Raw genomic sequence first — 23,479 nt, forward strand, 5'->3', positions numbered from 1 at the left:
ACTTGCCGTGGAAACTCTTGTACAGTACTCAGCTGAAATAGTTTCTCAAAGTTAGATTGATTAAGAGACTATAGGAACAATCTCAGAAAGAATCTAGAGAGGTGTAAGGTCAGTTGGGGAAGAAAGTCCCGAGAGCGGCCAGATGGGGGGGGGAAAGAGAGCCCCGAGAACGGCCAGACGGAATGGGGGGGGGGGGGGAGCCCCGAGAACGGCCAGACCCCGGTGGGGGGGGGAGCCCCGAGAACGGCCAGATGGGAGGGGGGAAGAGAGCCTTGAGAGCAGCCAGACGGCGGGGGGAGAGACCCTTGAGAGCAGCCAGATAGGAAAAGCCAAAAATAAGACAAACAGCTTAGGGGAGGTTCAAATGTTAAAATGCCTGAATTTTTTATGTATTCTTCCATGTAACAAATCAAAATGTATACAGCTCGTTCTTCTCATATATTTTTGCATGTCTTTGGTTGAAGCCATTATACATTTAGTGAATACAAAATGATAAAAGTAACTAATTTATCGAGCTGTTAACATGCATAAATCAATAAAAACAAAGGCAAGAAAAAGTTATGGGAGCAGGAGAATGAGATACACTACAACATAGAGGGCAGACCCACAGAATTGTATCAGGACGGTAAAATGACTTGGGGAGTGGGGGGGGACAGGTGCTGCAGAATGACTTCACGCAACACAGTAGAGATGCAGAGTGACTAGACACAGAATGTCATTCTATGCTTGCAAACATTGTAATGTACAGGTAAGTGTCACTGAACTGGGAGATTATTTCTGAGCTATTGTTTCACTGAATGGTTAAATTCCACCAACTCAATGTAGCACCCAGGTATGTTATGCTCCCAGAGCAGTTATTGGTTATGTTCCTAGTGCCTATTTGCAAAATCTAAAAGTGACCCATGGTACATCACTAGACATCCTTTCCCTCACACCTCCCAATTTCACTATAAACGCAGGACTATACAGGAAAAGTGAAAGCCTATTTCATACACCAGACCAGTCCCAAAGAAACAGTACCATATGTAACTGAACACTTGGAGAGCCATCAAAGATTTATAGCCTTGTCTTTTCTTCCCAATTTTCACAGAATTCTACAGCACAGAAACTGGCTATTTGCCTAACAGGTCTACACCTGTGTTTAAGCCGCCCCCCCAACCCCTAACCTCTCCATATCACCTCATGAGCCTATCAGCATAACCTTTTATCCCTTTCTCTCTCATTCTCCCCTTAATTGCATCTATAATCATCTTTCACTCATCCCCTGAAAGCAGTGACTCTTTGCTAGGTACAGTTCTGCAGGTAGCAGATGCTTTAGTAGTTTGCCCAAGTTATTCATGTCCCAGCCTTGACATTAAGTGTCAGCGGGTCATGTAACTGCATGGCTCATCATAGCTGAGTCAATCTTACTCTCATCTGACACCAACATGGGCATTCCCAGTTGGGGTGAGTTAGCGATCAGAATTGGGAACTAATTTATCCCTCTCTTACCCAGGGCCAAATCACCATCGCAACTGAGGTAAGCACAGGACAGTATTTAAACTTGGGATCATTCAGTGACTAACACAGCAATATTTATACATACAAATTTGTACAAATAATGGATTAAACATCATGTCAATATCTTCACACAAATCCATGTCACACAACATTACCTGCAATGTTTTCAACTTGATCTTGTGGTTTAACATGGTAGCTGGTTTACCATAGGAAACTTTCAGAGGAATGAATGTAGTAAAAACAGAAAATGCTGGGAATACTCAGCAGGTCTGGCAGCATCAGTGGGGAGAGAAACAGAGTTAATGGGCTGATTTTTGGACTGCACCTGGGTGGGGGAGGGTGAGGGTAGGAAAGGGCTGGTAAAAATCATGGGGAACTGCGTCAGGATGGCTTACTGTCACTGTCCTGCCGCTCGCAAAGTTTCCCAGCAGTGGGCTGTGAGGCGGATTAGCTGCCTTCTCCACAGAGGTGAGCAGCTGACTTGTATAATTAAGAGCCCGCCAACATTTTGCTGATAGAGAGGCGGACCCCCCTGGCACTTATGGAGGTCGCCAGTTTCATGGAAATGGCCTCTCTGTGGCAGTCCAGGGGTTGCCATCAGAGCTGGATGCATCCTTTCCCAAAAAGGGGGCTCCAGGCTGAGAAGGCAGCCTCTGTGGCCCAATGATCCAACCAGAGGGGTTTACCCTGCGATTGATATGGCCTGTCTGAGGGTGCCTCTATTTTAGGTCTCTGACCTGCCTCAGCAACACCCACCTCTCCTGAGGCTTCAGAGCTGCTGGTCTCTGATCGGGCCAGCAATACCAGGAACAAGCCCACTGTCCTTCGTTGGATGGCAGGTCCTCAGGCAGCTGGTTAGGAGGTCACCTGCGGTAAAATTGCTGAGCTAGGCTTGGGATCTGCTTTTCACACTGACGTCAGGGTCCTTAAGCCTACCATAAAATTCAGCCCAATGTCTCCGCTTGATAACCTTCCAAAAGAAAAGGAAAACTTTAAATCAAAACATTGCTTCCATTATTTTGTCTGTGTTTGTTTCTGGATTGTAGCTGTTGGTATTGATTCTGCATTTTCCCCATTTATACCTTCTTAAGACACATCTTTTGTTTACTTGTCCCATTACCACCTGCCGTTGACCTTGCATGATGATTACTTCTGTCTTAATCTCTCCTGCCTTCCAACCCATCACAGACCTTCGCTTGTTCTTTTTCTCCCCCTCTCCCTGCCTCTGTAATTACGTTAAACTGTTACATCTCTAATATTTCCCAGTTCTGGTGAAAGGTCATCGACCTGCAACGTTAACTCTGTTTCGCTCTCCACAGATGCTGCCAGATCTGCTGAGTATTTCCAGCATTTTCTATTCTTATTTCAAATTTCTAGCATCTGCAGTATTTTGCTTTTGAACTAACTTGTGGCTTTGGGCGATTTTCACAGGCCCAGCAATATCCAAGCGCAAACATATATTCTGCTGAATCTATATTGAAAATCCTGTTACAATTGTGAGGTTTATAAAATTGTTATGTTTTGGGACTGTGTCTTTAATCTGAGGTAAAAAGGGGGTCATGTGGCCTGTTCTGAAGTCTGTTGAACACCAAGCCTGGTTGGTTTGAAAGGGAGCCCACATTGTTTCATTGGGAAGAGGTTGTAAACACCTTGCACATGGAAACAATGGCAGCAGCCTGTGTGCTAACAGTGGATAGACTTTGGGAGTTTCCAAAGTCCCAGAAAAGTGTTGAGAATGTTGGATTGTAAATAGTTGTGCTTAAACTGTCCATTTAGTTCCATGATGAAAGAGAGTTGGTTCTCAAGGATAGTTAATCTGTATTCTTACCTGGCTATAAGGCCCATGTGATTCACACTGCCATGGAAATGGGCTTTGAGAAGGGGGGGTTTCTAAGATATAGTTGGAAACTCAGGCACAATTAGTCTGCCAGGGTCAGAGAGACAGAGCGAGAGAGCAACTAGAGGGCCAAAATTCTCTAAACTTCACTGCACTGGAATGCGGGTGGAAGCTCGTGCTCGGATTTAAAAAATCAAGTTAATGAAAAGTTAAAACAAAGCTGCAATATTTGCCTAGATTGCGCTAGAGGGAGGATCTCCAGTAACACTCGCATTGTAAAAGACAGTTCTGGGGTTAGAAGTTACCAGGCTGAGAAAAGAAAAGTAAAGGAAAACAGAAGTTAAATCCTGGGGAGCTAAGAATCATTTTGGACTGCTTCCAGGAAAATTGAATATCTGCTTAAAGGACAGTGTAAAGTTTACCTGTGAAGTGTATCTTCTCGGTTGCATTAGAAGTTCTGTGCTGTAGTAAAGTTTAAGTTGCCTACAAAGATATTGTTTAGTCAATAGCGCTTTTAGTCTGTTTGTTACAGTAGACGTCTTAAAACATGAAATCTTGTGTTATCCGTTCAGCCATTAACTGGAAGTTTGAATTTCTTTTTAAAAGTTATCAGTCTATGGGGATTGTAACAAGTCCTAGGACCCAACACTTTTTAGTATTTACCCTTACCCAAGGTGTAACATAGAATACAGCCATTGGCCTGGTCTGGAGAAGAATTTCAAACCAGTAAATTTTGTTCAGAAATACTTAGCTTTGTAGAGCTCCAGTGATGTTGTTGTTAACTACACAGACTAGAGAGTTTAATTGACAAATAGGAATTGAATGTGGAATTCCAACTGCAAGCTTGGCTCAATAAGTAGTACTCTCACCCAAGACAGAAGACTGTGGTTTGAAGCCTCACTCCAAGTACTTGAGCACATTACCCACACTGACACAAATGTAATACTGAAGGAACACTGTACTGTCAGAGGTAAAACTTTTAGACAGGATTGCAAACCGAGCACCCATTTGCCTGTTGGGGTAGGATGCATATGAGCCCTAAGCACTAATTGAAGAGCTGGGTATTCCAGGCAAAGGTCATCTGTCAACCAGCATCACCAAAAAAGATAAAGTGGTTAATTATGTAACTTGCTGAGTGCAGAGCCTTGTGCACAAATTGGCTACCACATTCACAAAGATAACTATAGTTTAAAAGGAATTAATTGGCTGTGAAGCATTTCAAGACATCCAATATAAATATGAATTGTTCTAACTGACCAACTGACTGTGTTACAATATGAAACATTTTCAGAGGGAAGCTCTGTTAGAGAGAGGGGGCAGTGGTGGCATTGTTGTTTTGTCACTGGACTAGTATTCCAGAGACCCAGGGTAATGCACTGGGAACCTGGGTTCGAATCCCACCATGGAGATGGTAAAATTTGAATTCAATTAAAAAATCTGGAATTAAAAAGTCCGATGATGACCATGAAACCATTGCCGATTGTTGTAAAAACCCATCTGGTTCACTAATGTCCTTTAGGGAAGGAAATCTGCTGTCCTTACCTGGTCTGGCCTACATGTGACTCCAGACCCATAGCAATGTGGTTGACACTTAAATGCCCTCTGAACAAGGACAATTAGGGATGGGCAATAAATGCTGACCTAGCCAGTGATGCCCACACCCCATGAATGAATAAATAAAAAAAAACACTGACATCGTTGATGCAAAAATACTGGAAATTCAGATTCCAATGAATACTGTGATTGGCAAGGGATAATCAGTCTATTTGTACAATATGATATTTTTCATCCATATCTGCTTTCTTGTAATGAGTGCCAATACATGTGGTGTGCCAATTGCAGAATCAAACCACTTGGAAATGCACAGGAACAGTTTGAAAAGCTGTGTTAGCAAGTGAGCAGGATAACGTTAAATGCTTTACTGGTAACATTGACAGGAGCACCAGTCGCAGCAGAAGCTGCTCTTCTCTCCATCATTAACATTGCAAGGTTTACTTCCCTGCCTTGCTGGTAGTCATATGCAGTGATATTCCTTCATTTCCTGGTGCACCTCTTCCAGGGCTTGATCCAAGCTGATTGGAGGCGGCCTACGACTTCTGATAAACTGGACAAAAAATGAGTACAACAGGTTAAGTCGGCACAAATGCGACAATTGGTAACTCTCTACCTTATCAAGCGTAAATAAACAAAAACATTGAGCTCATCTACACGCTATACTTTAAGTTGGTAGCATTCTCACCTCTGAGTCAGAAGGTTGTGGGTTCAAGTGCCTCGCCAGAGACTTAAGCATAAAATGTCAGCTCGCACTCCAGTGCAGTACTAAGTGAAGCACTGGCACAGGTGCTATCTTTCAGATCAGACATTTAACAGAAGCGCTTGTTTGCCCTCTCCGGTTGATGTGAACGATCCCATGTCGCTATTTCGAAGAATATCAGGGGAATTCTTCCTGGTATCCTGATCAATATTGATCCCTAGTCATTATCTCATTAGTTGTTTGTGGGCCTTGCTGTGCTCAAATTGGCTTTCATATTTCCTACACTACAACAGTGACTAACTACACCCCAGAAGTACTTCATTGGCTGTAAAATGCTTTGGGGTGTCCTGAGGTCATAAAAGGTGCAATATAAATTCAAGTCTTCCTTCAGTCTTCCTGTCAATCTCTGCATGTCAGCCTTCTCATGAGGGATGCCTTGCAAACCAGAATCAGCTGCCTTGATGCCACAATTCGGAATATCTTCTTTACAACTCCTCCCACCCCCTTCCCCCTTCTTATTTGACACCCACCTTTTTGAACTCTCTTCCATAATATCACCTCTTTTTGGCTCTCAGTGTCTACATTTTGATTACCATTCTAAAGCGCTTTGGGTAGCTTTTCTATGTTGAAAGTGCTTTATAAATGCATGTCATTGTCCTGGATTCTGCGGTCAGCAGTGAAGCGTGAGCCCCCGTCCAACCTGAAAGAAAGTTGCCCACAAAAATGTAGCATCTCTGTAGTACTGTTTTCTCCTCTCCGGTTTAAATCTGGCATCAAGTCAAGGAAATGCCTTGGCATGGAGCAACAGTGATTTAGCAAGCAGGATAGCAGCCAATCGCATTGAAATATTTACATACAGCAAATCATCAAGTTAAAAATATCCTCCATTTTTAATTTAAATTTTCAGATATGAAATAAATTATTATGACTGGATTAAGGAAGAAGCTAAAAAAGTAAACAAACTTTTAAAAAAATTATTCAGAATGGAATAATTTGATGTTCCACAAATATACAATTAACACAGCTTTTCAGGGCCAGCGAGGGTGTTTAGCAGTAAATATGAAGTTAGAACACCATTAAAAACTCAGTGACACCTCATTCAACAAGGTGCAGCTTTCTCAAGGCTTTTTACAAGATTAACAGTATACGAATGAAAGTTCTCATCGATTCATTTGATTTCCCATTGATTGCATTAGGTCTGGAGAAGTGTAGAATTACGGACAGCATCTTATGATTTCCACTTTATTCTGTGCATAAGCAGACTCCAAAGTTGCTGTCAGTTTCAGTGCAGCAATGATGACAACTACTGACAATTCTGCCTCTCTTCACCGCTGCACAATCTGGGTTTATCAACTTGAAATGACTGCACAATGTGTGTGCCCTGCCTTCCCCTTCAAAGGATGCAGGCAACCAAGCAACGCTGACTGGGGTTGGTTTTGGGGAGAAGTGGGTTGCAGGGCAGGGCACGACAGACTGTAAGGTCCTATGCACACAAAGTGATTGATGTTTAGTTACCTCTTTCGTTTCTTCCAAGGTTGTGTAATGGTAGCTGTCCTGTTCTATTGAGGCCACGACAGATAAATAGAGATGCCGGCTCACTTGCACAAACTGGCGAATCAGAGTGAGCTGCTGTTTCAGCATGTCATTCAGAGCAAAGCTGGCAGGATTGTAAGCTGTCAGTGCTGTGGATTGACAAGCAGAGGAAGAAATGAGTAGCACACTGTACAGCAGGAGGAAGATTGACAATTATGACACTCACCTCAGGAAAGACATGTTTCATTTACTGCATAGTTAATTTTATTGTATTTTTCCATACAATTATGTGTTTATTTAAGATACAAGATGACAGGACTGAAACATCCAATGTTCCTCTTCCCTACCCTACCCTTATATCCAGTGACCGGCTGAAGTCAGGAGTGCTCTGGGTTTGATCAATGCAGAAATTTCATCGTGTTGTTTAATAAAACAGGTTGAAATTGTGAAACTCTGTTCCTAGCGCTAAGTCTCACTCGAGTGCAGATCGGAGGATCGGGCACCCCATTTGCAGTGTGATTCATTGACTAAAATCAAAGTACCAGTAATTAGTCACAGTGATCACTAATAGGTGCTCCTGGTGAGCCAAGAGCAGAACCACAGAATGATTCATATTTCAACTTTAGCAACTAAGTCTCTCCCCTTCATATTTTATTTACCACACTACTGATCTTAACAGCTTGACAGGATTGCTGATTATGCCATTTCTGAAGTATTTAAGATGTATTAGAGAATTTCAGTCATTTGATTTAATAGCTACTCAAGTACGAACTATCCAAACAGTTAGAACCAAAAGTCCAAACTAGGCACCCCCTCCCCATTGACGGTGTAGAGTCACATTTAATTGAAATCTTTGATCTGGTTTTGAAGAGAACAACAGCTTTTGTAGAGTCAACTAATATCACTAAAAAAAGTAAGTCATTCATCTCTGTGGTTTGTGGAACTGTTACTGAATTCACCTACATAACAACCAGTGACTGCACTTTAAAGTAATTCATTGTATGTAAAGCACTTTGAGACATTCTGAGACAGGCACTATATAAATGCAATTTATTTTCTTTGACAGCCTTAGGTCTCCCAGGTAACTTCACTGTTGAAAAATCTAGGCAAATTGCCCAACAGCTTTAAAATGAGTATATTATTCCCAATTTCAAAAGGGAGTAAATACAGATTAAAGCCCAAAACTTCTATAAGTTGGTCTTCAATACTGGAATAAGGCCTAAAGGCCATAAACAGACAGTCAAGTCTCTGGACTTTGCCCCAGAGTAGTATTTTATCCCATTAGTTTGGTCTGCACTTAATCTTAATCCCTCTCCCAAATCCAGTATATTTGCTTTAAATCACAATGTTTTTAATAAATGCAGATTTAAACTGAATTCAATGTTTTGTACAACATTAATTCTACTCGACTTCATAGTTAATCAGGTCCTTGTCCCTTAGTCCTATAGGAAACCTTATGGTGATTTATTCGAAAGTTCAAACTGAGCTCTTACATAACAATTTATTACATGCCCAGTCCTCCATATGGGATTCCAGTATAGATATTGCTGTTTTCCTTCAGTTTAAGCTCAATGTCCCCAAGTTAAGTCCAGAACTTGGTGTATATTATGCAATTGTTTCAGCATCCCTCAGCATCGTATTCCTATTCCAATATGGATCTGCTAGAGACTCCACTTAGCATCACCTTGATAAATAAAATGCTGAATGTTTACCTTCCATTGCTTCAGGACTGATAACGTGACTGGCAATGGGGGTGGGATCTATATATGCAGCTCCAAGAGATGCTCCGAGGACTGCCACACCTTCTTCTGTGGAAAGAGTAGGGAATGTTTATTTTGTGACACACTGGATAACTTAGCCAACAGCTGCACTCAACACATAGGCTATATATTGTCATTGGGCTGTTCCATGCAGAAGGGAATTTAGTTGCCAATGAGCTGCTTAAATGCAACAATAAAGGAGTGAATCAAACACTTACCAACAAAAAGCCAAGGATGAGAAAGGGCTACATCAAGCTCATCATTCTGGCTTTCTGACACAGCCAACAGCATTTTAATATCCTGTAATATTGACTCCATTATTTTACTTTAGTAATTGCAGGTTAGCATCCTATTAGTAAAGAATTCATTTAAAAAAAAATTGTTTCAAATTTACCAATCACTTTACAGGGGTGGCTGTGAAATTTGGTGCCATACCATGGGTACCATTCCAGGCGCCTATCTGCCTGCCCCCACATCACCAGGTGTTGGAAGGCCAGCATGCCCCTGGACCAATTAATGGGCACTAAGAAGGCCCTCCTCCTGCATTGCGATTTAGCCACAGCAGCGGAAGACTGATGCCAATTGTCCAAACCTTGTAACTTGTCAGGTTTCATTAGGTGATTTGGTGGCCGCTCTGGGGAGGTTGGTGGGGGGGGCGTTGTAGTGATTCCTTTACAGTCCTCAGCGCGCTCATTGGAAGCCCCACAAGCTCTTCCCACCATCCTGCATTTCCCCTTTCCCCCCTGGCTTCCCCAACCCTGGCCTGTCAGCCTGGCCCTGGTGAGAACCCGGGCTCACCTTTGTTCTGGGGTCCATCGCAGCTTCGCAGCTCAGTTCCCTGTGGAATTGCTGCAGTCCCAACAGTGGCCACCACTCCTGGTGGTGCTGCTGGGTGCAGAGAGCTGCCATCCATTTGAAGGTCCACCTTGAGCCAGTTAACAGCTACAGAGTAAGCTGGCAAAGTGGGGGTGGGTTCTCCCCTGACATTTATGCCAGGTTGGTTGGGGGGGGGGGGGGGAGTTCAGGGGCTGGGGTTCAGGGTCACTCCCACACCCCCCTGTAAAATTCAGCCCAGGGGGTAAATAGAGTGTATCCACAGACATAATCAGAGAATTCAGAACAAACACATTTCATCAGGTAAAACATGCTATAGAGCAGACCAGAAACCAACCAACCATGACCACCACAAAAATAATTAGGGGAATATGGTGTTGGCATGATTAAAGGTAGAGCTTGGTGTAGGAAACAGTTGAAAGAGGTGAAAAAATTAATTGCAACCAAAATAGGCAATGATATTTGGATTAGTGAATATAACAAAGCATGTGAAAGGTTTCTGTAAATATATTTAGGGGAAACAAATGACAAAGGGATCTCTAAGGCAGCTGGAGACACAGCCACCAATGGTGGGGCATAGTTGTGGGGGGTGGATGTGCAGAATGCTGGAGTCAGAGAAATGGAGAGTTGGGGAGAAAACAGTAAGACTGAAAAGGGTTACAGAGATCAAGAGAGTCAGGTCATAGTCATCTAAATGGGATGAGAATTTTTAATTGAAAGTGTTGGGGACAGAGCCAATGTAGGTCAGCATTGAGATAGGTAAGCAGCACTTGTTCTGGAATAGGATTTTTTTAAAACTTCATTCACAGGAGGTGGGTGTTACAGACAAAGCACATTTATTGCGCATCCCTAATTACCCATGAGAAGATAGTGTTCAGCTACATTCTTAAACCAATGCAATCTTTGTGAAGATGCTCCCCACAGTGCTGTTAGGTAGAGAGTTTCAGAATTTTGGAGCCAGCGATGATTCACTCTCTGTAGAATATCCAGCCTTATCTACTCTTGTAGCCACATTACTTATGTGGCTGGTCCAATGAAGTTTCTGATCAGATATGGGCAGCAGGGTTTTAAATGAGCTGAAGTTTTTGGGAGATGTAGAATAGGAAGTTGACTAGAAGGCAGCAAATCATTGATCTCGTTAGCAAATTGGCTGAACAGCAGGAGATAGAGTAAGGCTAATGGTCAGAAACTCTAAGTGACAGGGTGGGACTAGTTGGGTCCTGCAAAAATCTGTGTTGGGGCCTCAACTATTCACTGTATTAATTACTTAGATGATGGAATAAAAGCCACATATCCAAAATTCTTGATGACACAAAGATTGGCGGCATTGTAAGCAAAGTGGATGGAAGCATAAAATTACAAAGAGATATTGATAGATTCAATGAATGGACAAAACTGTGGGAAATGTATTTCAATTTAGTAAATGTGAGGTCATCCAGTTTGGAACTAAAACTGATAGAATGGGTTACTTTCTAAATGGTGAAAGGCTAGAAACGGTGGCGGTCCAAAGAGACTTGGGGGGAGGACGGCATGGGGGCCAGGGATGTACATCACTAAAATGTCATGAAGAGGTACAGAAAATAAATCGAAAAGACGAATGGAATGGTGGCCTTATATCTTGAGGGCTGGAATACAACAGGATAGATGTCTTACTTCAACTACACAAAGGCCTGGTTAGGCCACAACTGGAGTACTGTGAGCATTTTTGGATGCATGAGCACCTTAGGAAGGCTACACTGGCCTTGGAGGGAGCACAGTGTGGTTTACCAGAATGATGCCTGGACTCCCAGGTTAAATTATGAAGAGAGATTTCACCAACTCAAATTGTATTCCCTGGAATTTAGAAGGTTACGGGTGATTTGATTAAAGTTTTCAAGATGTTAAGGGGGAACAAATAGGGTAAACAGAGAGAAAGTACTTCTGCTAGTTGAGGACCTTTCAGGAGCGTAATTTGCAAACACTCCTACACACAAATGCTGGTAGATGTTTGGAACTCTCTTCTGCAAACGCCGACTGAAGCTAGATCAATTGTTGATTTTAAACCTGCAATGGATAGATTTTTGTTAACCAAAGGTATGGCGCAAAGGAAGGAGGTAGGTAGCAGATCAGCCACGATCTCATTAATGGCAAACAAACCCAAGGGGCTGATAGCCTAGTCCTTTGTTTCTAGAAGAGCATCAGAATAGTACAGACTGGAAGTGACAAAGACATGGATGATGTTCCAACAGTAGATGGGCTGAGGCTAAGAAACAGACAGGCGATACGACAGAGATGGCAGTCAGAGTCTTTGTGAATGAGAGGACACAGGCTGGAAGCTTATCCCATTGTCACCAATAATATGCCAAAATTGTGATCAGTCTGGTTCAACCTGAGACAATGTGGGCAGGGAGGGGGATAGATTCAGTGACGAGGGTATGGATTATTTAGCAGGGGCAGGAAGCATTCACTTAGGTCTTCCCAATATTTAGCTGGAGGAAATTGCAGCTCATCCAAGGCTGTTTGTCAGACTAGCAGTCTGATAACACAAGCAGTTCAGGGTCGAGAGAGATACCGGAGAGGTAGAGCTGTGTATTCGTCCGCATACAGAATTATTCTGCAGATGATATTGCCAACAAGCAGCACATAGATGAATAACAGGGGGAAGCCAAGGGGAAACCATTGCAAGAGGTGTAGCTCTAGAAAAGAGTGGAATGAAATGTGGGCAGTCACACTGAGCAGATAACGGAGGAGTGGCATTGGAGGATGATGGTATGGCAGGCTGTCAAAAGCAGCAGACAGATTGAAAAGGGATAATGCACCACAGTGGATGTCATTTGTGAGTTTGGTTAGGGATATTTGAGATAATACAATACTCTGCACTACTCCAGGGGATGTTTCTATACCCAAGGCTGTCAGGAGTTGCAAACAACTAGTCATCAGACCACAGGGAGGAGAACATTTTTAGGCAGCCCAACAGCATATTGGTAAATCACCTGTTTCATAATCAAGTATTACAGTTGGTGTGGAGTGCCAACCGAATGGGATAGAGGCAGACTATGCCCCAGGGTAGATCCGCCTTCAACAGAAATCCCTGCCCTGCCCAATTTCTTCACTGGGAGAAACTGGGAGAAGGAGAGGGTGAAATGATTGGAGGAGGTGAACAAATTTGCAAATAAATATTAGAATTCACAAATTAACCTCTGGGCCAGGTGTAGGTAAATCCAGATGGCTGCGTCTGTATTGCTGTATCTTTTACAATCACTTTAGTCAGTCCTGATTCTCGTTTCCTTCTCAATGAACAGGGCGATTCAGTGCTTGTTGCCAAATTTGACTGGTCTGAAGTCAGAGTTGAGGATGTTGAATGGAAAGTGCTGTAGTCAGAGTAATCTGTCTTTAGCTCCTCCTTAGATAACCGCTCACCACATGATTCACTCTGGTCCGCACATGATTCACTCTGGTCCATTTTTGCCGATGATACTTCAGAGTCAGAATTTTCAAAGTCCTCCGAGTATTCGGAACACAGAGTGCTCTCATCATCTGCTTTTAATCGCTTGTGCAGCTTCTCTGGAAAGTTCTTTTCCTTCTTTGACACATTAGAATCGCCAGTCAAATGTTCAGTGATTTCACTTCCGGTTACAGCACTTTCCGTCATGATATCACTTTCCAAGTCACTCTCATCTTTTTCTCTTGAAGGTGTGGAAGGTTGAGTATGTGGACTGACTAGCTCATTTGCCATACGTAGCTCTGAGGTGTGAAGAGCAGATTGCGTGTTCTGATTATCAGGGGGTCGACTCTTTTCATTCTTTAAAAAAAACAACAGACTGAATCATTGAAAAACATTGCACGACACCAAATCACAAGTAAATAACTAGCGATATAAAAAGATGCATTACTTTACCTTACCAATCCCTTGCTTAGCTTAATAACATATACTATAACATCCTAAAAACTTGGTGGGTAAGTGCAGTGTCCAGTGAGCCATGCAGACCAGGAAGTTCTTGGCTTTGATTACCAATCTGTGTTGTCAGCTGATCTCAGTCAGGGAACATCAAAACTGGCCTCAGTGACCCTAGGCTAGGGAGGAGGAGGCTTGGAGAAGTTAAAAATCAGCCAGGCCTCCTACTCCTGATTCACATCATGAGCACAGAACAATTGCTGTGTATTAGCAGCTTGTCACATAAATAAAATACTCAGTCCCCTGAATATCGTGCAGTGCAGTTACATCAACGTCTGGCTGGTTAAGATTTTCAAATGCTCACCAGGTATTTCTCTCGAGCTCAGTGCCAAGGTTGCAGAGGTCAGCTTCATTGAAATACATGATGGGCCAGCTCCAAAAGTACCTTTGATTGGCAGCCTGGCCATTCAAGAATGGGAAATTGCATACTGCTGCAAAATTTAAAATTCTGTAACAATTTATTAAGGAGCTGGCACTACACCAGATAGGTGGCAAACAGGATGGAATACTTAAACTGAACCACCTCAACCTGGACAAACAGGTTACCTTCAGAGTTGGTGCTTCTTTTGTAGTTTTCTGTTCTACAGCTGGAACCAAATCTTCCAGAGTCAAGATATTTAGCCGGAAGTCTGAATTAGACATGGAATACATGTTAGAATGTGACACAGTATTTCAATTATAACAGTACAATCTGGTTATAAAGATCACTGCCTTATTTAACAGCAGCTGAAATACTATCTTTAATTTAATTGCGCACTGTTTGACTGCAGCACGAGAGCACACATTTTGTGCAGAACTAATCCCATTAGAATGGGGAGTGCTGTCCACAGTTCATTGTCCCTTCACAGTTCTATACAAATGTATGTTCCCAGGCCACAGCTAAGCAGAACTTCCTATGTGTGATATATTATCTATTGGAGTTCTACATAAAATGTCAAAATATCTGCCAGACATGGCCCAGGAGAAAAGTATAAAACATAGTAAGAGCTTTCCTGCCAGCTTAGTAGGTAAATGCACCATGCAGTGTCGTATTAAATAATAGAAACCAAGAGCTCCCAGATTAATCATAGAGAATGCTAGGTTTGTTGATCTCAGAATAGCAGTTCGAGTATGACGAGAGTATTGGTAACCTCCGACTACACAAAGAGAAAAGATAGAGTTAGGAACATAGGAGCAGGAGTAGGCCATTCGGCCCCTTGAGCCTGCTGCACCATTTAACCAGATCATGGCTGATCCTCTACCTCAATACCATCTTCCTGCGCTATCCCCATATCCCTTGATGTCACTGATATCTAGAAATCTATCGACCTCTGCTTTGAACATACTTAGGGTTCTGATAGAGTTCCCACTCCTGTTTGTTATCTGGTGACTCCTGCTGGGAACTACATGTGTGTAGATGGCAAAGGACGGGACTAGATTCAACTGTGATGCACCCACATATCAAGTAGCTTGTCAATGTTCACTGTCTATTAAGAAAAAACTAAATTTAGGAAGATTTTTCCCTCATTTTATACAGAAGAGACAAGCTTATCAAAAGCTGGTTTGATTTATTTTCTTTAAAGAAAGTATTGTTACCAAGAGAGACAATGCCTACTTGCCCCATATCCAAGAATGATAATCAACTTGACAGATAATCTGGCACTTTGGGACTCCAGGAAACTAAGCTACCAGCAAAGAAAGGGTTCAAGAAACAACAGGGTACGTTTCTGGACAAAGAGAAGATTTGTTCTCTTAGGCTCCTTGAACACACACAAACTTTATGCTCATCACCAATTGAAATCAAACAAGATGCCTAACATTAGGCATAAAGAGATACTCACCATTGGAGGACTCATTGTCAAGACTTTTCACATCCTCAGCAACAGAGGGTTCAGTAAAGAGCTCATCCAGAGACTTAATCTCACTTCGTTCAGATGGGGAAGACGGGAGTCGTTTCACAAACTTCATTCTTGGAGACTGGCTCAGAGGGGAGCCCACACTAGGTGGGGAGGGCATTCTCAATTGGCCCCTCGGATGGTTTCTCAAGGTAGACTAAAGTAAAGAAAATGCAAGTCAACGAATATCATGAGTTAAAGTATGTCAGGAAGTATGGCCAAATATTTCTAAATCCACACAAACAAGAGTTATACCTAGACCAAGGATTACATAGAATGGGATAGGTTTCAGTTTCTTATTGAAGCCTGATCCTCCAATTATCAGTGATGTTTTCACCTTCCCAGTTACAATGGCTCTCAATACCCAATAAATAAGAAGTCATCTTTTACATATTGCACATTACCCAAGAAAGGAGGTAAGTAACAGTTCCCTCAAGGTCGAAGAGATTTCTCCAGCTGTGAGTGTCTACTTGCAATGCAGCTACTGAACAAGAGAATTCTCACGCAAACCAATTCCAAGGACACAGCTGACACTTTTTATTCTTGACGCATCTAGATGATTTGGAGTTGGGCATGGTGAGTACGATCTTAAAATTTGCTGACAACATGATAGTAACAAGCTTCGCAAACAGTGAGGAAGCCTGTGAAAGGTTTCAGGCAGACGGATAGATTAGTGGAATGGGTAGGCAGGTGGCAGGTGTAATTTAATATGGGTAAGTGTGAACTGGTGTATAACTCAAAAGATGCTGAACCATGTGGGTGAACAGAGAAAACCAAGGGTTCAAAAACATAATTTCCTGAAAGGGCATGTACAGACAGATCAAAGTTATAAAAAAGATCGAGTGCTTTGAGTTTTATAAACAGGGATATACAGTACAAGGGTAAAGAAGTTATGATAAGTTTGTACATAATATTAACTAGATCACTATTGTAGAAAGGATTCTAAAGCCATGGAAAGCGTTGCATGCGGATTAATCACAACAATGTCAGTGGTGAGGAGAAGACTAAGAGTAGATTTTTACATTATGCAAGGTTTTGATCAGGTAATTGGAAAGACTATCTAGTTGGGGAGTAAATGATGAGTGTCATCTATCTGAAATAGAGAGTGAGACAGGCAGTTGAGAAATTCCATGACACAGAGATACGGGAGGGTGTAGCCACAGTGAGTGGTTGAGGTGGAATCCACCACAATGTTTAAGGGAAAATTGGATAAACATTTGAAACAAGGGAAGATACAAGAATATATGGAGAGTGTAGGGCCATGGGATTCAAATCGGATTGCTCTGTCAAAGAGCTGCATCAAACAAAACAGACTGAGTGTGCTTTAAAATTGTACTGTTCTATAGGTAATTGATCATGTCCAACTACAGCGTTGTTAATTATTTGTGCTGGGAAGGATCCAATTTGTGTTTTAAAGTGAGAAGTTTGGAGGAAGCATTAATGATGACCTGCCTATTTTATGATATAGCTACTATGTTCCAACAGTTTGCCACAAGTGGCTTCAAGGCATGACATGAGAACAGCATACCCAAAATCTGAACCCAGCTATATGACCTATAATCATGGTATTTTGCTACTCTGGTGCAATGTGGAATTTCACAAAATACATATGACCAAAGAATCTGTAGGAATATCTACCAAGGATGGCATGTAGTGCAACATTAGAACCTGGAGCTAGGGAAAGAAGAAATATGGGCTACCTTCCTCCAGACCCAATCCGCATACACGCTATGTTCTGCAGCCCCAGGGGGTCCCTATGCCAATGTCTTAATGGACCCTATTGTACCCCTCAGTTCTCACAAGTACAAAATATGAGCACCAATGGAACTACTAATCTGTGTGTGTGCATAGTTGCACAGCAGCCTGGAAGATAGCATGCAAGTCTTGCTCCAGGTTAAAAGCCATGTGTGCACAACACGCAATAAAATTTAAAGGACCTGCACATTGAAAATCTGGCCTTGCATAACAACAAAATCTTACAAGGAACATTGCTGAGCTCCCCATGGTAACTCTTCATTCCCCCTTCCCCTTGTGTGATTACTATCTCTGACAAGGAGCCTCCCTGGGCAAACCCTCCAGTAAGCCTGCTCAAGTATGTGTTTATAAAACCTGTGTCATCTGCAAAGCAGCATTTATTTTGTATTCAAAAACTCAAGAAAAGGATCTGAATTCTTGCCCAACTAATCAAAATAAAATTATTTGAAATAAAGGAAAAACGTTGATACATTTTCTCTTCAAATTGCTTTTCACCGCATTCCCATCTTCCAGCCTCCATAAAATTCAGCATCTAAAACTCTACTAGTCGTCTGATAATACGCATCAGATCCTGTTAACCCATCACTTCTGTGCTCCCTCACCTAAACATGTCCCCAGCTTAAACAATGCCTTGAATTTAAACTTCTCATCCTTGCATTCAAATTGGCCAATTCCTGTCCTCCTCCCCATCTTTCTAACCTCTTCCAGCCCTACAACCCTCAAAATTGTGTTCTTCTAATTCTGACCTTTTGTGCACCCGCAGTTCCTTCACCTCACCATGCCTTCAGCTATGAAGGCCCCAAATCTCTGGAATTCCTTCCCTTGGTCTCTCTGCTTTTCCCTCCTCTTTTAAGACTTTCTTCTTTGATTAAGCTTTAGGTCGCTTGTCTTACCATCTCCTTATGTGGTTTGGTATGAAACATTGTCTGATAATGCCCCTTTAAAGCACCTTAGAATGTTTTACTATGCTAAAGATGTAATGTAAATGAAAGCCGTTGAAGTAGTATTGTGTAGGTACACTACCTGATTTCGCAGCTTGAAACTGTGTTGTGGAGTTACAAGTGATCTTTTTATAAGTTCACTTTCATCAGCCAGTTCTAAGGAGCCTCCTAGCATTTTCCTCATTTCCTCTTCATCACTGTCAATTGTGGCCACTCTGGCTGAAGTTCGAGGATATGCATTATGCTGGTCTCTCTTTGAAGATCCCATTTCTTTCTTCAGACCCCTGACATTGTACTCCTGCTTTGTAGCAGTATCTGACATTCTCTTCAGGAATCTGCTCCCTTTTCCACTTAACTCACTGCTTGACTTGGAGGAAAGTTGCTTCTCATCAGAAATGCGTAAATCCTCATCAGAATCGATTATGTGTGCACTCAGTCTTCTGTTCATGATTTTGTTTTCTATTTGCGCCAGTCTGGCAAGCACAGCACTGGAGGATCTGACCCACGCCGAGGCAGCATCTGGTCTTCTTGTGTCTTCCTCATTAGCTTTTTTCAACATGCTCTTGCTCACTGTGGGACTTTGTGACACTGCCAATTTGTTTGGCTTCTTCAAGAACCGACTGCCAGTCAATGGCAGCTCCCTCATGCCTTCTGCTGGGTTTACAGTGGCTGCAGTTTTTGAATATCGATTCTCTTTCCATTCTCTATCCACTATATCCTCTAATGAAATGTCACTTTGGTCACTGATTTCATGCAAGTTAAATGGATTAATCTTCAGGGAATTGCTTTTCTTATAGAGAGTGTTCATATATTCCTGCAAATACAAGAGTGATAATTTAGAAAAAAGGTTGCTATTGTTACCTCAAAGGGAAAGTGTGTAAATTCAAGGAGGTTCAGCAGTGGAACACACAGTTGATACCTGTAATTCCCAATCTGAATTGAACCAAAGGAAGAGGCTTTGAGATTAAATCAGGAGCTTCACTGTAAGGGGGAAGAGGAGGGAAAATAGTTGCAGAGTGGACTATTACGTGCAGTCCAGCAGTGAGATCAATAGCTTGATTGACAGAACTTTCTTAGGATACCTGATCCCTCCCTACCAGGAAATGAAGGTAACACTAGGGGTTCTATATATTTTAATTGAGAAAGAAAAGTGCATGTACTTCAGCTTTGTTGGTAGCTTAGTTAGAAAATGCAAGGCATGGTGGAGTACTGTGGCATGCAAACTTAATTGATCTCAGCTGAAGCAGCTGTTGGAGCCCTACAAAGAAGGGAGAAGAAAGGTAACAGAAACACAGACAGAAAAATAAATAGAATGACATACAAAGTGCTTATGTGGAGGACAGGAGATAGTTAAATGGTAGAAGTAATATAAGTTTGAGACAATAATGGATATAATGAGAAAAAAATCAAAGAAAGAGAAGACATAAAGGTATTACAATTGTGAGGTTTATAAGATTATTAAATTTTGGGACTGTAGCTTTAAATTTACATTAAATGAAGGGATCATGTGACCTGTCCTGCAGTCTGCCTGATTGTAAGTCTGGGTGGTTTGATTGTTAGGGATCGATGGAAGGCTTGGATTGTTTTGCTGAGAAGAAAGTGCAAGATATTTATACTTAGAGACAATGGCAGCAGTCTCTGAGTATACCATGAGTAGACCAAGAATTTCCCAAAGTCCCAGAAAGTTGGTGTTGGTATTGGGTTGTAAGTAGTTGTGCTGTATATGGTCCATTTACTTCTAAAAATAAAAGGGAGTTAGGGTCAAAGATAGCTAATTAGCAATTCTACCTAAATACAATGCTAATGTGTTTCACGTTGCCATAGGAAAGAAGACAGAGGAAGCCACTTTTGAGATAAGGTTACAGGCTTCCTTACAAATCAATGACTATATCACAGACAGCCAGCAGGTTTGTTTGGGGTGGTCTGCAGCCATCTGAGAGGAAGACATCAGAAGATAAAAGCAGCCAGTCCTGCACCTGAAGCAGAGAAAATACTGACTATTGTTCACCAAGCAGAACACAGGTGCAAGCTTGCGCTCAGAAGAGAGCGAGTTTGTGAGGATTTAGAGGAGATTGGAAGACTCAGCTAGCAGGAGTTAGAGGGAAAGAATCTACAGTGTAGCCCTCACAGTGAGAGTCAGTTTTAGAATTAGAACTGGCTGGGAAAATAGAAAGGGAGCAAGCCATTGGAAGCTGAAGATTATTCCTTGAGAATGAGGTGTCCACTTAAGGGACAGTGTAACGTTTAACCGCAGCAAGAGATTTTTGTTCATGCTAAAAATTAACTAGGGAATCTCTTTTCTGTAGTTTAAAGTAAGTAACCTACAAAAAATAGTGTTCAGCCAATCGTGTTTTTTAGTCATTTGTTACAGTTTTAAAACCTGAAATCTTGAAGTGTCATTCTTTCAGCTGTTAACTGAAGTTTGAATTTGACTTCAAAAGTTGTTGGTCTCTAGTGAGGTCATAACACGAGACACACTTTGTGAATAACTGTAGGGGTTGAGAATAGATATAGAGTAATAGATGGGTGAAAGTAACAAAACCAAAAAGTCAGCAACCCAGGAGCCTGGTAAGAAAAAAGGAAGTCGCTACTAAGCGTGTCAAAAGGATACATTTTTTTCAAACAATTTTTCATTACCTGCAGTTCATCTCCAGAGTCCTCAAAGCTTCCAAATATTCTCTGTCCAGAGAGCTGGGCCTGGGCTCTCGCCAGGGCAGAATTCCTCAATCCACCTTTCCTGAACATCCTTACAAAAACAAAACATAAGGTCAGGAAAGGAGAGTCACAGAGCAGCATCCTTTCAGTGATAAATCAATAACCATTTGCACAAAACAGATTCTCAGTCCCCTCTTGCAACCCCACTTTCAAAACAGACCCTCTGCACCCCCAGTTGTAAGGGATGCTTGCTAGCAATAAGTGGTTTTATTTCTATACATCAGAATTTAACTGAAAATGCAAAGAAGATTTCCTCAAGGTTTCCTGAGTAAATTCAACTTGCCTGGGCTGAGCTGGAGCAATGAGGAGGGCATGGTCTTAACCAAGACAACAGCATTGATCACAGTATCATAACCTCTACAGGTTGTTGTCAAGGTCTTGCTGCATGTGGGCTAGGACTGCTTCTATGGAGTTGTAAATGGTACTGAACACTGTACAATGTCACCAACATCCCCATACCTTATGATGGAGGGAAAGGACATTGATGAAGCAGTTGAAGATGGTTGGGCCCCTGAGGAACTCCTGCAGCGAAGTCCTGGGGATGAGATGATTGGCTCCCAACAACTACAACCTTTCCCTTTGTTCTCGGTACGACTCCAACGAGTAGAGTTTTCCCACAAATTCCCATTGATTTCAGTTTTGCTAAGGCTCCTTGATGCCACGCTCAGTCAAATGCTGCTTGATGTCAGGGAAAAATCACTCTCACATCACTTCTGGAATTCAGCTCTTTGTCCATGTTTGGGCCAAAACTATAATGATGTTGAGAGGAGATTGGCCCCATCAGAACCCAACCTGACTACTGGTGAGCAGGTTATCACTGAGTAAGTGTTCCTTGATAACGCTGTCAATGACACTTCCTATCATCTTGTTAATGATAGAGAGTAGACCGATGGGTGGTAATTGGCCAGTTTGTCCTGTTTTTTGTGGACAGGACATGCCCGGACAATTTTCTACATTGCCAGGTAGATGCCAGTGTCCTAGCTGTTCTGGAACAGCTTTGCTAGGGGGGGCAGCAAGTTCTGGAGCACAAGTCTTCAGTACTATTGCTGGAATATTGCGAGGGTCCACAGCTTTTGCAGTATCCAATGCCTTCAGATGTTTCTTGATATCACATGGAGTGAATCAAATTGGCTGAAGGCTGAATTCTGTGATGTAGGGGACCTCAGGAGGAGCTGGGATCAAGCTGAACATGGTTGCAAATGTTTCAGCCTTGTCTTTTAAACTGAAGTCCGAGGCTCCCCATCATCGCTGGATATGGCAGGACTGCAGAGCTTTGACCGAATCCATTGGTTGTGGGGTTATGTTCTACATGCTGAAATGCAATTGAGTGACACTTATAATCAAAAAAGTTGAGACCAACAAACATACAGAATTACTAATAACAGTGTCAGCTGTGACTCAGTGGGTAGCACTCTCACCTGAGTCAGGCGGGTGTGGGTGCACAAAAATCTACGTTAACACTCCTATGCAGTCCTGAGGGAGTGCTGGAGTATTACCTTTTGGATGAGATGTTAAACTGAGGCCAAGTCCGTCCTCTCAGGTGGACGTAAAAGATCCCATGGCATGATTTCAAAGAAAAGCAGGAGAGTTACACTGGTGTCCTGGCCAATATTTCTCTCTCAATCAACATCACAAAAACTGATTATCTGGTCATCATGTTGCTGTTTGTGGGATCTTGTTGTGTGCCAATTGGCTGCCACCTCTCCTGCATTACAACAGTGACTAGACTTCAAAATACTTCATTGACTGTAAAATACTTTGGGGCATCCGGTGGTCGTGAAAGGCACCATATAAATGCAAGTCTATGCCTTTGAAAAAAACACTGCAGGTAGCAGAAATCTGAAACAGAAAGTGCTGGGAGCACACAGATTATCAGCTAGTCTATATGGAGAGGCTGTAGGTGGAAATGTTCAGCAGAATGGGTTTGTATTGGGTGGGGAACCTTTCACCTTCCTGCCCTCTCCACAAACACTGACCCGCGGTGTGTCTGTGTTTCAAGCAAATGAGAAATAAACTCCTCACACTTACTTTTAATCTAACAAAACGGCCCAAACTGTTAAAGCAGAATCGGGTAATGTCTGATTGCAACTGTTACCAACCTACCGCTCCGGGCCACACTTCCGGTGTTGCCTAGTTACCCGGTGCTGCCCGTTACAGGTCCGGGTCCTGGTGTTGCCCGGTTACGGGTCCGGGTCCCGGTGTTGCCTGCTTTTCATTCCGGGCCGTCCCACCTGCTCCATTGGCGCGAAAAAGAGCCACACCTTGGATCTGGCTCCGGCACTCAGTAAATATTACCTTAAATAGTTTTGGTTACAATAATCGTTGGAGAAAATATTGCCTTATTAAAAAAGAGCGCTACTCTTAGTGTTATAAAAGGGACATGTTATCCTTTGGCTGATGAACTCGTAGTCTGCTATGATCACAAGATAATTATAGTTGAAGAGAGCCATTTCATCTCACAAGTCCCATTCTTCTAGAGTGACCAGATTTTCAAAGCCTAAAACTGGGACAGATTGTAAAACCTTGGGAAGGCGGAGCTCCT

General features: G+C 42.4%; 1 protein-coding gene across 3 annotated transcripts; it reads right to left on the reverse strand.

The window, feature by feature from the left end:
* Positions 1-2,520: 2,520 nt before the first annotated feature.
* c13h19orf44 (chromosome 13 C19orf44 homolog) lies at positions 2,521-23,449 on the reverse strand. 3 transcript variants are annotated; one of them, XM_078555600.1, is made up of 9 exons: positions 23,041-23,449; positions 20,860-20,968; positions 18,305-19,036; positions 15,473-15,683; positions 14,199-14,281; positions 12,896-13,499; positions 8,837-8,932; positions 7,107-7,273; positions 2,521-5,441 (listed from the first exon to the last, which is right to left on the reverse strand). In XM_078555600.1, the coding sequence occupies exons 2-9, from the start codon at positions 20,965-20,967 to the stop codon at positions 5,352-5,354; spliced, it is 2,091 nt and encodes a 696-aa protein (XP_078411726.1). In that variant the 5' UTR covers position 20,968; positions 23,041-23,449; the 3' UTR covers positions 2,521-5,351. The 3 variants fall into 3 exon arrangements, with proteins under 3 accessions (XP_078411726.1, XP_078411725.1, XP_078411727.1); XM_078555599.1 differs by having other exon boundaries at positions 22,966-23,066; XM_078555601.1 differs by lacking the exons at positions 2,521-5,441; positions 23,041-23,449 and adding exons at positions 6,132-6,291; positions 21,644-21,847.
* Between the last annotated feature and the right edge of the window lie 30 nt (positions 23,450-23,479).

The sequence above is a fragment of the Cetorhinus maximus genome, chromosome 13, assembly GCF_964194155.1.
Source record: "Cetorhinus maximus chromosome 13, sCetMax3.hap1.1, whole genome shotgun sequence".
Taxonomy (NCBI): domain Eukaryota; kingdom Metazoa; phylum Chordata; class Chondrichthyes; order Lamniformes; family Cetorhinidae; genus Cetorhinus; species Cetorhinus maximus.